The sequence below is a fragment of the Muntiacus reevesi genome, chromosome 2, assembly GCF_963930625.1.
Source record: "Muntiacus reevesi chromosome 2, mMunRee1.1, whole genome shotgun sequence".
In the NCBI taxonomy this organism is placed as follows: domain Eukaryota; kingdom Metazoa; phylum Chordata; class Mammalia; order Artiodactyla; family Cervidae; genus Muntiacus; species Muntiacus reevesi.
The window spans coordinates 77,141,855-77,156,320 of NC_089250.1; the positions used below are offsets into that span (position 1 = coordinate 77,141,855).

Consider the following 14,466-nt stretch of genomic DNA (forward strand, 5'->3'; position numbering starts at 1 on the left):
ATGGTGACTAACCTGCCCCAGCCAGGGCCCCGCAGTGTTCCCAGCTGAAGGATCACACAAGGACACGTCTAATGCAACTGAGCAAAATAGAAGAGGAGCAGGTGCTCCGAGAGGCCCCCAGAGTGGGACCTGCTCTGCAGAGGGGACGTCAGGGAAGTCTCCCCTGAGGACCTGAGGCCTCAGTGGGACTTAACGGAAGGCAGAGCTTCGGCCAGATGAAGAGGGGAGAGGACGACTTTCCAGGCCGAGGACAGCATGTGCAGAGGCCCTGCGTCCAGAGGGGGCCGGAAGGAGACAGTGAGGACAGATCCCGCGGCTGGACAAGGAAGGGGCCGCAGCGCGCTGAGATCAGATCAGGAGGCGGCCAGGGTGGAATTGCTGGTTTCTGTGCCAACCTGTCCAGCAGGCACTGGCCGTGTGTGGGGACCAGACGCTGAAACGTAGCTAGTGCCACTGAGAGGCTGAATGTTTAACCTGATTTTAATTATTTTAAACCTGAATTTAAACAGCCACAGGAGGCTAGTGACTACCATGCTGGACAGCGTGGGGCCAAAGCACCTAGTGAGGTGGTTCCCTGGAGGGCTTTGAGCGGAACATGCCCACAATTAAAGCATCTGGCCATATCTGGGCTTCCCAGGTGGCTCAGTGGTAAAGAACCCACCTGCCAGTGCAGGAGACACGCTGGTTCGATCTCTGGGTCAAGAAGATCCGTTGGAAGAGGGCACGGAAACCCACTCCAGTGTTCTTGCCTGGTGAATCTCATGGACAGAGGAGCCTACAGGGCTACAGTTCATAGGGTCACAGAGAGTCGAGCACGACTGAATCGACGCAGCACACACATTCTGGGTGAGAGGTGGAGACCCCACTGGACAATGAAAACCACGGATGAAGGGCATCAACTGATGATGAAGACGACGACAAGGAGGACGGGCCGGTGGCAGCAATGCCAAAGGAGACGTGAACAGATTCCAGAGCAACTCAGGGAGCAAAAGCGGGAGGTCCTGATCCAGGATGAGCAAACGAAGAGGAGGGCGAAGGCAGCATCCAGATCCTGGGTTTCAGGGTTTTGCCCTGAAGAGCTGGCACACCATTCTCCGTGCATGGGAACACTGGAGGAACAAGACCCGGCTCATGACGGGAGCCAGGCTGAAAGGAGGACTCAGGAAGAGGGCAGAAGGACTTGAAGGTCACTGAAGCCACGGGTGAAAGTGTTAGTCGCTCAGTCGTGTCTGACTCTTTTCCACCCCACTGACTCCAGCCCGCCAGGCTCCTCTGTCCATGGAATTCTCCAGGCAAGGATACTGGAGTGGGTTGCCATTCCCTTCTCCAAGGGATCTTCCCAACCTAGGGACTGAATCTGGGTCTCCCGCATTGCAGGTCGATCCTTTACCATCTGAGCCCCCAGGGAAGGGCTCCCCCATGGCTCAGCAGGTGAAGAATCCGCCTGCGATGCAGGAGACACAGGAGATCCGGGGGCGATCCCTGGGTCGGGAAGATCCCTGGAGGAGGGAATGGCAACCCACTCCAGTATTCTTGCCTGTGAAATCCCAAGGTCAGAGGAGACAGACAGGCTACAGTTGGACGGGTCGCAAAGAGTCGGATGTGACCGAGCATGCACACGAGAAGCCATGAGCAGGACAAGCTCAGCCCAGACTTCAAGGGGAGGAGGGCCAGGAGCAAACCCTGAGCAACCCCATCTCTGCGCTGGAAGACAGAGGAGATGATACAGGGGACCCACAGGGCCACCACGGAAGAGCCGGGAGCGACTGACAAACCAAGTCTCAGACACTCACGGCAGACAGGGGGAAGGAAAGCATCTGTCTGCACAAAGACCTGAATGTTCTTAGTGACACAGTTTACATACAACAGCCAAACAGGAGACGTAACCCAAATGTCCGTCGTGGTGAAGAGATGAAGCATGGTATACCTACACAATGGAAATCTTTAAGCAATAAAAAGGAACTTTAAAACCACTGTGTTAACAACTCTGCTCAAGATTCTGTAATATTCCTTGGCGGGCCAGCGGCTAAGACTCCACTCCTCCAGTGCAGGGGGCTCCAGTCCGATCCCTGGTGAGGGAACCAGATCCCACATGCTGCAACTAAGAGCTCTCACGCCACAACCAAAGATCCCACATAAGGCAATGAAAAGGATCCCCAGCACGGCAACCAAGAACCGCTGCAGCCGATAAATTTTTTTTTTCAAAAATTCTGTAACAACTTAACTGGGAAAAAAATTTGAAAAGGATACATGTATGTGCAAAACTGAAACAGTTCACTGTACAGCTGAAACCAGCACATTGATAATCAACTGTTCTCGAACATAAACTAAAAGGGTTAAAAAAACACTCATTGTGCTCACAAAACAGAAGCAGGCTTACAGAGAACAAACTAGCGGTTACCAGCTGGGAGGGGGTTGTTGAGGGAAAAATACAAACTACTGAGTGTGGACGGGCTCGAGGATGTATTACAACACAAGCCAATATTCTGTAGTAACTCTAAACGCACAAGGCTTTCCAGGTGGCGCTAGTAGTAAAGAACTTCCCTGCCAATGCACAAGATGTAAGATCCTTGGGGGTGATCCCTGGGTTGGGAAGATCCCCTGGAGGAGGGCATGGCAAGCCACTCCAGGATTCTTGCCTGGAGTCTCCTGGAGCCTGGTGGGCTATAATCCACAGGGCTGCAAAAAAGAGTCAGACACAACTAGCAAGTGACTGAGCACATAAATGGATAGTAACCTTTAAAAACTGTATTAAAATAAACAAACCATTCTGTTAAATGAAAAAAAAAAAAAAAAAGCAGATACGAAGACAACACAGTTTATGACTCCATTTATATGAAATTTCGAGAAAGGGCAAACCTATGAAAACAGAAATCAGCCTGGGATGAAGGCATGAGGGAACTTTTGGGGAGATGGAGACGTATCAATGTGTTGTACCTTAACAATGGATGCATTTTATGTGATATAAAGTAACCCCAGTGTAAGTTGCTCAGTCCTGTCGGACTCCGTGACCCAGTGGACTGTATGTAGCCTGCTAGGCTCATCTGTCCATGGGATTCTCTAGGCAAGAACACTGGAGTGGGCTGCAGGCGGATTCTTGACTGTCTGAGCGACCAGGCAATACAGAAGACCTGGGTTCAGTCCCTGGGTCGAGAAGATCCCCTGGAGGAAGGCATGGCAACCCACTCCAGTGTTCTTGCCTGGAGGATCCCCTGGACAGAGGAGCCTGGCGGGCTACGGTCCGTGGGGTCACAGAGTCGGACACCACTGAGCGACTAAGCAGAGCACACAGCACCCCCGCACTGCAGGTGGCTTCTTTACTATCGGGGCCACCAGGGGAGCCCCATACCCCAACAAAGGTGTCTGCCCCCCCCCCCCCAGGAAAAGCTGAAGCAAGCTGTGTACCTAAATACGCAGCTGTTCAATTCAGTTCACATCCAAAATTTCCTTGTTCCCCATTTCCAGATACATCAAAAAATCAAAGCATCCTGTCCAAGTTGGCCACGAGATCCCAAATCATTACTCAGGAAAGGCAAAGTCTCGGTTCTGCCAACCTGCTCTCTACCTATCACACCAGGGCGCCTACTTATCTGTCCAGAATCATTTATGTGGTTAATCATTTCCTGGATTTGATCAGGAGAGAGCAATGAAGTCTGTATTTCTCAACTTCCCACCATCAAATGTCCTTCTTCTCAAAGGAGAGTTCTGGAAATTACCAATGGCAAACCTTACACAAAAATCTAATTATCACTATTTGGCCTAGTGAACGTCTAAGATGTACTGAGTGCTTAGTGTTCCAAACTTAAGATGGATTAGGTCTCAAAATAAACAATCCTAGGAGGTACATGTAATTATGGGGTTCCCTGGTGGCTCAGAAGATAAAAGAATCCGCCTGCAATGCTGGAGACCTGGGTTCAATCCCTGGATGGGGAAGATCCCGTGGAGGAGGGCATGGCAATATTCTTGCCTGGAGAATCCCAGGGACAGAGGAGCCTGGTGGGGTACAGTCCATGGGGGTGCAAAGAGCCGGCCATGACTGAGCAGATGAACCACGAGCACACACAGAGAATTACAGTTAGTCCCACTTTACAGGTGAAAAAACTAAAACTCAGAGAGGTTAAGTAACTTCCCCCGAGTCACACAGCTAGTGAGGGGCAAAACCCAGGCTTGCACCTGGCTCTCCAATCCTATACCCATGCTCCTAACCAGTCTCTTGTGTTTCACCAAGAGGAGAATTTCATTTAGCCAGAAGCAAAGCACATGATGTCAGAAAAAAGGTTTCCAGCAATGTGAGGCAAATGCTTATGTCCTAACAAAACCACTGCAATAGTTTTCTCAACATCAGGATGTGGTAACTTTCTCAAGACAGAAAAGAGCTTTGGGGCTATGGGATTCCTCCAGCAAATAAACTGCATGTCTTGGCATATGCTGAGTGATCCCAGCATTAATTATACTCTGTCTTCTGGGACCTGTGGCACCTAGGTTTTTGGTTTCTTTAACCACAAAATCCCCCAACCATCCTACAGCTTAGAGCCGTTAGATAAAAAGAGTTGATCAGGTTTAAATCCATCCCCCGGCACTGACTACTCCTATGACTTCCAACAAATTATTTAGCATCACTGAACCTTAGTTTCCCTGGCTATAAAATGAAGAAACGAACTCCAAAAATTCACACAGTGGTTATGAGGATTTAGACACAGGCCAGGTGGCACAGTGGTAAAGAATCCACCTGCCAATGCAGGAGACGAAGGAGACTCAGGTTTGATCCCTGGGTCGGGAAGATTCCCTGGAGCAAGAAATGGCAACCCACTCCAGTATTCTTGCCTGGAAAATTCCATGGACAGAGGAGCCTGGCAGGCTACAGTCCATGGGGTTGCAAAGACTCAGACACAACTGAGCGATTGAGTATGCATTTTATTCCAAGTGCCTAGCAGAGAGTCTGACCATCACAAATATGTTTGCTTCTTATTTCTTTACCTCACCTCCCACCCTGAAATTACAAGGTTTTCCAAAAGTGTTTCCAGATACCAAGATCACCAACCTGACAAGGCCACTCCTAAAAATGCAGATTAAATACAAAAACATATATCCAAACACCTGGAATTCCCGATACCTGACTTGAATTTGAATCTACGTCACTGCTCAGTAAACAAATTAATTCCCAGGCGGTAAATTCTAAAGGCGAGGCAATCCTCCACTGCAATACTAACCAGAAACCTTTTTTCCCAACTGCTGGCACCACTCGGCCCCTATGCTAAGGATGCATATTTCTCTCATGGTAAACATCACTTTTAAATAATTATTTGCATTTTTCTCTCTTGCATTGAATGAGAGGTTCTCAACTATGCTGACACATTAAAATCATCCGGGGAGCCATGAAAAAATAAGGTAGATAAGACAGATAAAGATAGCGAAGTCCCACTTTAGATTTTTATTTCAGAGGTCAAAAACGCGGCGGGAATGGTCATTGTTAAAGCTTCCCGGGTGATTCCAATGCACAAGCAGGGTCCGGAGGCCGCACCTGTTGTCAGGGCTTGTTTAGTTCAGCTTTGAACCCGTCTCCCCACAGAGCCTCCACACACATTAGACATTTTTGTACCTGTGGCATGAATTAATAACTAGAGGACCTCAGAGTCCACTGATGTTATTAACTCATTAAAACATTCACTGAGGGCGTTTATTACATGCAAGCCCTCTTCCAGGCATAGGGCTCAAGCCGTCACCGTTCTTTAGCCTTGAGAGGTCGGGATTAAAACGCAGGCCGCAAGTGAAGAAGGCTGTGGAGGGCAGTTCACCTCTGGCTCAGAGATCCTGAGTTCAGTCTGCGTTTTGCAGCATCTTCGCAGAGGTCCCTGACCCCGCTGGGCCTCTGTCTTCTACCAATGGGGGTCTCCTCCCCGGAAGATTTAAGGAAGATGGGGGACAAAGACCCCACAAAATGGCTGCTGGCATCATCCCTTCCCCCACTTTTAAAAAAATTCCACTGACACCTAGTGAAGTCACCCTAGGTGTTCACCGGCCCACGCCCCTGCATCAAGCAGCCGACGCCGCACAGAGCGGCCGCCACCGGGAAGTGCGCGGGGAGAACCGGACGCCAAAGCGGAGGGCGGCCCGCGGGGTCCGGCCCCGCCCAGCTGCCTCCTCCGGCGACCGCAGCCCCACCTGGGCAGCCGCGGGAATGCACGCTTCCAGGTCCACCCCAAGCAGTCACCGGCGGGCCCGGGCGGGGCCGGAATCAGCATTTTAGCCAGCTCGCCTCCCCCCGCGCCCCCCGCCCGTTAACTCTGCCCCAGCCCCTTGAAACCGCAACAGGTCAGCGCCCTCCTCCCAGGGGGAGGCTGTCAGGGCGCAAAACGCCCGCGCCTCCGCTTTCCGAGTGGGTGCAGCCCTCCCGAGGCGGCCCAGGGGCCTGCCTCTGCGGAAGGAGACGGCAGGTGGCGGCCGCCGCCCCTGACGGGGGTGGGCTCCTTCCCCATTGTGGGGGACCGCGGGGAGAGGGTGCCCGGGGGACCAGCAGGAGCCCCTCCCGCCCTCCGGCAGGCGCCAGGGAGGGAGGGCGGCCGGCTGGGGTCGGGGACCCCGCGGCGGGTCTGCAGCGGGGGCAAAGCCTGCCGAGACTTTCCGGGCTCCCGAGGGCGGTTCCAGGAGAAAAGCGAGGTTCGATATTGACCAAATCGGAATTACGAAGACAAGGCGTAATCGGGAAACAATAAAATGGATAGAAGGCGAGGCTGATCCCAGTTCACAGCGCCGGGCGGGCCCGGCCTCCCGCGGTGCCTAAAGCAAGGCAGGCAGAGGTGCCCGGCAGCCGGGAGCTCGGGCCCGAAAGGGACGCGATCGCGCCGCGGGGCCGGGCCGGGTTGAGCCGGACCGCTCCCCGCCCGCCCCTCCCCGGGCCCGGCCGCCGGCTCATGGCGCCGGCCGACCTGTCAGGCCCGCCCCGCCCCGCCCGGCGCCGGCTGCGGCCGCGCGCGGACAAAGGAGGGCTGCCGGCCCGGGCCCCGCTCACCCGGCGCGGGGCCTGCTGTCCATCCGCTTCTTCTGGCGCACCGGCTGCAGCGGGATGTTGTCCGTCATGTCGCCCGCCTTGGCTGCCGCGCCCCCAGCGCAGCCTGGGCCGCCGCCCGGTCCGGCCTCCGCGCCACCGCCCGCCGGCGCCGCGCCGCCCCGGGGGAGGAGGCGGCGGCAGCGGGCGGGCCGGGCCCGCAGCGACGGGGCGAGCTCGCGAGCGCCGGGCCACGCGCGGAGCCGCCCGCGCGGCCCGACCGACGGACACGGGCGCACCATGGGCCCGAGCTCCGCGCGCCGCCCGCCCGCCCCGCGCCGCGCCGCGCCTGCCTGCCTGCCTGCCTGCCTGCCACGGGGGGCGGCCTGCCGTGTCCGCGCGCGGCCGCCGCAGAGGCCCCGCCCCCGGCCCGCGCCGCGCGCCCCCCACGAGCGCCCACCCGGCCGCGCGCCCCCCGCCCACGCCCCGCCGTGCGCGCGCCCGGCCGCCCCCCGCCCCCGCGGACGCCACTTTCACCCGCACATGTTCGCCTGTGCGCACACGCACACGCCACCAGGCTCACTCTGCAGACGGCATCCATCCTCTCACGGGCTCACTCTTGCACACTCACACGCGAGCCACACACACACATTCTCACCCGCCCCCTTCCTACCAGCGTCTGACAGTCAACGCTCACCCGCACAAGCATGCACCCTGCCACACTCACACCCATTGTCCACCCTGGACCTCACACACGTGTGCCCCCGGGAATCACAATCACAGGGACACACTGCCTCACTGCTCTGCAGACTCCCTCAGCCACCATCCTTCACCACCGCTGCCCCCCACTCTCCCACCTGGACCCTGAGATTCCCCATCAGAGAGTCCACTCACACACCTGCACAACCTCCATCTCACACTCACCCCTCACCTGCCTCGGGCTGACACGCGTGTTCTGTCACATAGACACATTCAGCCACACTGACACACACACGGACTCCCCCGCCCTGACCCGCGTCCACACCTACCCCCCTCCCACACAGTGCCCAGGATCCACTCACTTTGTGAGGACCCCGATAAAAATTTAAGAACAGAAAGAAAGCGAACAGTGGTGTAGGAAGGAGGCTGGAAAGTTAAAAATCCATGTGTAATGAAAGAATCTCAAAATGTAACACGGTGTTAACTAACCTATTGCGACTAAAGGGAATTTTTAAGTAGTTACACCTAACACATTTATTGTAGACGTGAGTGCCTTTCCATTCGTTTGCTATGAATGAGGGCAAAGCCACCGAGTGTCTATGTCCAGGGCCCTGAGTGAAGGCAGGCAGATAGCAAACCAAGAAGTGTGACTTATCTCATGTCCCGGTGACGTTCCTCAAGAAAAGCATGTCACTAGACGTTGCTGCACCGCACCTCTGAAGGGGAAGCGGTATCCTCTGGCTAACAGACCTGATCGCTTTGCGTCCTGTGTTCTCTGTACATAGGACGGGGCCAGGCACGCTGCATGATGCACAGTCAACTCTCAGGAAAGGTTTATTGAGTGGAGGCAATGTAAACACCCTGACCCACCAATTATGGCATCAGAGGGGGCCCCACCCTCTCCCACCTGCTCCCCGGAGGTCCCCTCTCAAACCCCACCCACCTCAGACCCTCTTCTCCGCTCCACCACCACACAGGGGACAGGAAAGACCAAAGAGATCATGGCCCTTTAATCCAAGGTCCCCACACAGCTGGGAGCCAAAAAATGCGAGCTCTTGTTTTTATCAAGCACCTAAAACACACATGCAGTCCCGTATTTCATCCTCCAAGCGGCCCTGCCAGCTGAGTCTAAATGATCACACCCATTTCACAGGTGAGGAAACAGAAAACTCAGAGTGGCCTGCCCAAAGCAACCTGGTTAGGAAGGAACAAGACTGGGCTCCCAGGCCTGGTCTTCTGTGCTCCAGAAGGAAGGAAGAATGCTTTCCAGTGACCAGTGGGATCAGTGATTGTGACATTTCCAGGCAACTACGAATCCTGGTCTCAAACACCTTCCAGCTCCCTCTGGTCCTCTGGCCACCCTCGCTCACCAGGCTGTGCCCTCACTGTCTAGAGTACAGGGTAATAATAGTGGCCCCTCACCTGAGATCCTATGTCACTTCAGCACCTCACAACTGTAGAACCAGAGGCAACAAACAGTTGGGCCTCAGTTTCCTCATCTGTAAAATGGGAGGCTTCCCCGGTGGCTCAGATGGTAAAGAATCCCTGCATCAGGAAGATCCCCTGGAGAAGGGAATGGCTACCCACTCCAGTATTCTTACCTGGAGAATCCCATGAACAGAGGGCCTGGCAGGGGTCACAAAGAATCGGACCCAACTGAGCAACACACACACACACACACTGGCCTCATAGGAGTGTTGGGAGGATTAAATGAACCAATCACATACACAAAGCAATTTGAAAGCTGCATACATACAGGGAGAATTGTGGGCAGCTCAGGATCGTTGCAAGAATTCCGGGCAGTAATAGCAAAATGTAAAACAGTGCAAAAAAAAAAAAAAGTAAAACAGTGCAATGCATGTCACATAGTAAATTCTCACCAAGGTTAGTGATTATAATTTCTCCTCCTCCTCCTACTATAAATATTAAAGATTATTACTAATTAAAGAAACAACAAGGCTTGTCTGGTAGCTCATTGGTAAAGAATCTGCCTGCCAGTGCAAGAGACATGGGTTTGGTCCCTGGTCTCGGAAGATCCCACATGCCACCAGGCAACTAAGCCCATGAGCTACAACTACTGAGCCTGTGCTCTTGAGCCCCAATACCCAACTGCTGAGCCTGTGCTCTCGAGCCCCAATACCCAACTGCTGAGCCCACACGCCCTGGAGCCCGCGCTCTGCAACGAGAAGCCGCTAGAGTGAGAAGCGTGAGCACTGCAACGAGAGTAGCCCCCAGTTTCCACAGAAAAGCCCTTGCAGCAATGAAGACTCGGCACAAAGAAACTAAACAGAATTCTTTTTTTTTTAAATAGTAAAAAACAAAAATACCATCACAGTGTTATCAAACAGTGGTCTCCGGACAACATTCTAGGTAGAGTTTTGAACTATAATAATTATTTCTGGTAGTAGGTGGTACAGAGACCTCCACATACCCACTCCATATACACCCTGACCCCAAACCGAGCAGTTTTCCTCATTAACATTTTGCAGGAGTGTGGTACATCTAAATGGATCTGAAATTTCTTCTTGTCTCTACTTTCTGCTTTTTCTCTAGTCAACAGGTATCACTTTTTTTCTTTGGATGAATTTTGAAAAGACCAAGAGCCCCTCCGAATCTCCAAAGGTAAGAATATTTTCATATGAAAAGAGAGGCGCTTTTTTTTTATTGCCTTTGTATTTTCCAAATTTCTTTCTGTGTGCTTTTATAATCACTGCAGAAGACAAAAATGACTCCCTTCCAGGAAGGCAATCCCTGAGGAAGGGAGGCACTTAAAGGCTTTTATCTCTTGGTGAGAAAGATCCAGATGCTTGTGTGAGATAGCAGAGGCCTGTGGGGCTGGCGGAACAGCGCCAGGGTCCGGAAGAGCAGCAGAGTGGGCAGTGATGGGGTGGGGCTGGGGGGAGGGCATCAGAAGCCCTTTCCCGGCTCGGCCCTGCCTTCTTCTGGCGGCCCTGGAACCAGCTACCTACCTTAGGGTACTGTTTCTGAGGAGCCCCTTTCATGGCCTCTGACAGCCCTGTCCACCCAACAGGCTCCGGAGCGGGCTCCATCCAACAGGAAGTCACTGACCCCTAGAAACCTGCAACAGAATGATCTTTGACAGACAAGCCAACCTCGTCCAGCCTCGTCTTTCCGCAGAGGCCCACAGAGGTCACCAAACCCCACCAACAGATGTTGGGCCCGGACCATGATCTATTCTGAGACTCAGTGCAGCCCACCCTGGATCCTCGCCTCCACAGCTCGCCAAGCTGGCTGAGGCTGTTTGCAGAACGCAGGTAGACAGGAGGACAAGGGTACTAGCAGGGGTGAGATCAAGGCAGAGAAAAGGGGACCGAGGACTTAATGAAAGTGTTTCAGTGGCTCAGACGCTGCACTGACCATGCAGGGGGTCAGGGTTAGATCCCTGGTCAGGAAAGTAGCTCTAACATGCCACAACTAAGAGCTCACCTGCCCCGACTAGATACTGCAACCAAGACTCCGTGCAGCCAAACTGATTTTTAAAAACGTTTTGGGTAAACCCAGACTGGGGAGACTTGCTTTGGGCCTACAATCTTCTCTGTGAATGAATGCCCCAGGTAATCCCTTTGAGTTTCTCAACTTGGGCGCTACTGACTTTGGGGCTATTCCCAGATTGGGGGGTGCTACCCTCTGCACCGTAGGATGTCCAGAAGCAGCCTTGGTGTCCACCCACGACGTGCCAGGAGCAGCTCACCCCCTTCTCCCAGGTTGTGACCTCCACTGACATCTTCAGACACGGTGAAATGTCCCGAGGGTAAAACTGTCCCTGTTTGAGGCCCACTGGGCTAGAATGTGATGTTAATCTAGTAAGACTGTATCTCTAACACCGACCTCATCTTCCCGGTTCCCCTTTTTGAGGGGAAAAGAACTCTCTAAGTGCTTTCCACAAGCAACTCTATCTAGTTAGGATTTAATTATATTAGTTTGTATGGTACTGTTTTTATCTCCAAACAGACATTCGGGAGTTTAAGGAAAACACCACCGAACATTCATTCATTCAAGCCACCTTCACCTAGCACCTACAATGTTCCAGGCACTGGGGGTACAGTTAACAAGACACACAATACCAGCTGCCCAGAGCTGAGGTCTCTGCTGGTTCCTAGAGCTAAGAAAAGACCAAAATGGGCAAGATGACCCAGAAGGCCTGCAGGCCTTCTGGGTTACCTGCCTCTTTCATTGTCACTGAGCTCTTTTACAACAGAATACCATAGTTAACACAAATGATTCTCCCTGGTAGAGATACAAATGAGTTTTGCCCAGTGGAATGCAGTTGATTCCAGCCCTGTGAAAATTGACTCCCTTTTTCCATCAATTTACTTCAATCTTCCTGATTGCTGGAAATTGAGGAGTTTTTTCAATTCTCCTTTCAACCAGTTCTAACTGTTGATAGAATCTTGGATACATGTAGGAGTCTTGATTTTCCCATTCCAAAAGGTTATACTTTAACAGGATAGACAGAAAATAAACAAGCCAACATTTTAGAGAGTGCAAAATCCCATGTAGATACAACAGGGAAGCACAAAAGAGGTGCTTTTATCCTTCTTACTTGATAAAAAGTTGGCAACTGTAAGCGATTCTCTTCTATTTCCCCATTTTTAAGAAGTTTCCTGCTCTGTGGAATCCCAAAGGTGAGCAATCCTAAATTCCATTATAATTTCCGGTCCTCGGTTCCCTGGGGTGTTTACCACACAAGCACATGAAGACAGACTCAGCCTGCAACACAATTAACCCAGGATATTTAGGAAGGTCAGTGAAAACGATTTCTCCCACCAGGATGGCCTGAAAGCCATCAGGATAGCCAGCAAGCATTAAAAAGCAAAACAAACCAAAAGCTGGTTCGGGTGAAGTTAATAGTTACAGGCAAACTTAACTTGGACGCCAGGTGTATCCACAGCACGAACCACGGGATGATAGAGAAGGCCGTTTCAGTGCTTTTCACTTAAGGACCGACGGTTATCCCTTCAGCATTAAACACACCTGTGAATCCTTTGTCCCAAGCCTTTATAACATGGGTATTTCTTTCAATTTACCTCTTTCCCTGAATTAATGGGCTTCCCTGGTGGCTCAGGAGACATAACAGGCACAGGTTCGATCCCTGGGTCAGGAAGATCCCCTGGAGAAGGAAATGGCAACCCACGCCAGTATTCTTGCCTTGCCTGGAGAATCCCATGGAGAGGAGCCTAGCGAGCCACAGTCCATGGGGTCACAAAGAGTCGGACACAGCTGAGCAACTAACACAACAACTGAAGTCACTGGTTCAGTCCCTGGCTCTGGCTCGGGAAGAGTCCACGTGCCTCCAGGCAACTAAGCCTGAGGCTGCAGCTACTTTAGTCCCCGAGCCCCAGAGCCCGTGCTCCCCAAGAGATGCCACCGCAACCAGGGGCCCGCTCACTGCAGCTAGAGCAACCCGACTCGGCACAGCCAGCCAAAGTCTGTGAGCAGCAGCCAACACCCAGCACAATCAAAAATTTTTAGTTTTTTAGACTCTGAACCACAAAGTTTGATGCTTCTTTTAAACACATTTGTGAGGTCTTACCTTAATACCTCAACTGCAGCATCCACTGTGCTTCCTGTGCTTCCGTTTGCTTCCTGTGCCTCGTTTTGGCCGTGTTTGGCTAATGCTCCATTTTCATTGTTTAGAAATAGTTGGAATTTGTCACAGCAAAGTAGTAAGGACCTGGGGGTTTTTTTGGCATTTTTTTTTAATTTAGGGGGAAATCTGAATTTTCGTGGATAGCCAGGACCAAAGCAGGATCCCTAGACCAAAATCAGTTGTTTCTCTCAGCATATGAGAGGTTAATAGCTCTGAAAGCTAATAACTCACTTTCTGTGAAGAGAGAGGCGCATTTCTTGTTGTAGCTGTTAATGACTTTGGAAACAAGGAAACAGAACTGACAGAGTTGCCAGGACAGAGGATTACGCCACAAGAAGCATATGCTTTCTTCACCAGGAAAAGTGCCCCTTTAAACGACTATGGTTACCGAATCTATAAAGTAAATGGGGACGAGGAGAGAAGAAAGCAAAGGCATCAATTAGCCACTACGGTTCAGAGACAAGGGACCCCCTGGTTGTCCAGTGGTTAGCGCTGCACTTTCCAATGCAGGGGGGACCATTTCGACCCCTGGTTGGGGAGCTAAGACCCCACATGCCTTGTGGTCAAAACCCACAAAACATAAAACACAAGCAATATTGTAACAAACTCAATAAAGGCTTAAAAAATGGTTGACATTAGATTAAAAAAAAATTCAAAAAACCTAAGGTCTGAATCACAAACAGCCAAAGATAGCTCTTTGATGGATTCAAAATAGGCTTCCCCCAAACCCAGGGAAGGGCCTACAACCAAGGTTCTGCCATTTTGTAACTTCCATCCACAACCATTCACATGTCCTGGGGTAAGCTGACCGAGGCGGTGGTGGGGAGGGGGATAAAATGTACACGCCGAAACGAATGAAGCTGCAACTCCCCCTGAAATACTGTTGCTGTTTCCGTATTTGAAGACACCCAGAAAACCCACCGTAGGATTACCCCCACCGGCCTACTCTCTCTGTACATCACTGGAGGATGATGACGTATGCCATTGCACGCATGCTTGCTGGGTTAGGAACGCCAGGAACCACGTCTGGAAGGTGAAGGCGGCGCCCCCCGCCTGGTGGCTCTGGCCCCACGTGCCCGCCTTCCTCAGTCCCAACAGACTGAACCAAGAGAATCCTCGTGACCCAGAGTTGGGACCAATCTTCATGCTCATCTGATCTGGGACATAGGAA

The 14,466-nt window shown here is 52.2% G+C and overlaps 1 protein-coding gene across 2 annotated transcripts in view; it reads right to left on the reverse strand.

The window, feature by feature from the left end:
• Positions 1–7,338, reverse strand: part of ATP9A (ATPase phospholipid transporting 9A (putative)) — a 131,723-nt gene extending 124,385 nt beyond the window's left edge. For both annotated transcript variants that reach the window (XM_065922195.1, XM_065922194.1), the window contains exon 1: positions 7,010–7,338. In XM_065922195.1, coding sequence (XP_065778267.1) covers positions 7,010–7,287 — 278 coding nt within the window. In that variant the 5' untranslated portion in view covers positions 7,288–7,338. The remainder of the gene's footprint in view (positions 1–7,009) is intronic.
• Positions 7,339–14,466: the final 7,128 nt, after the last annotated feature.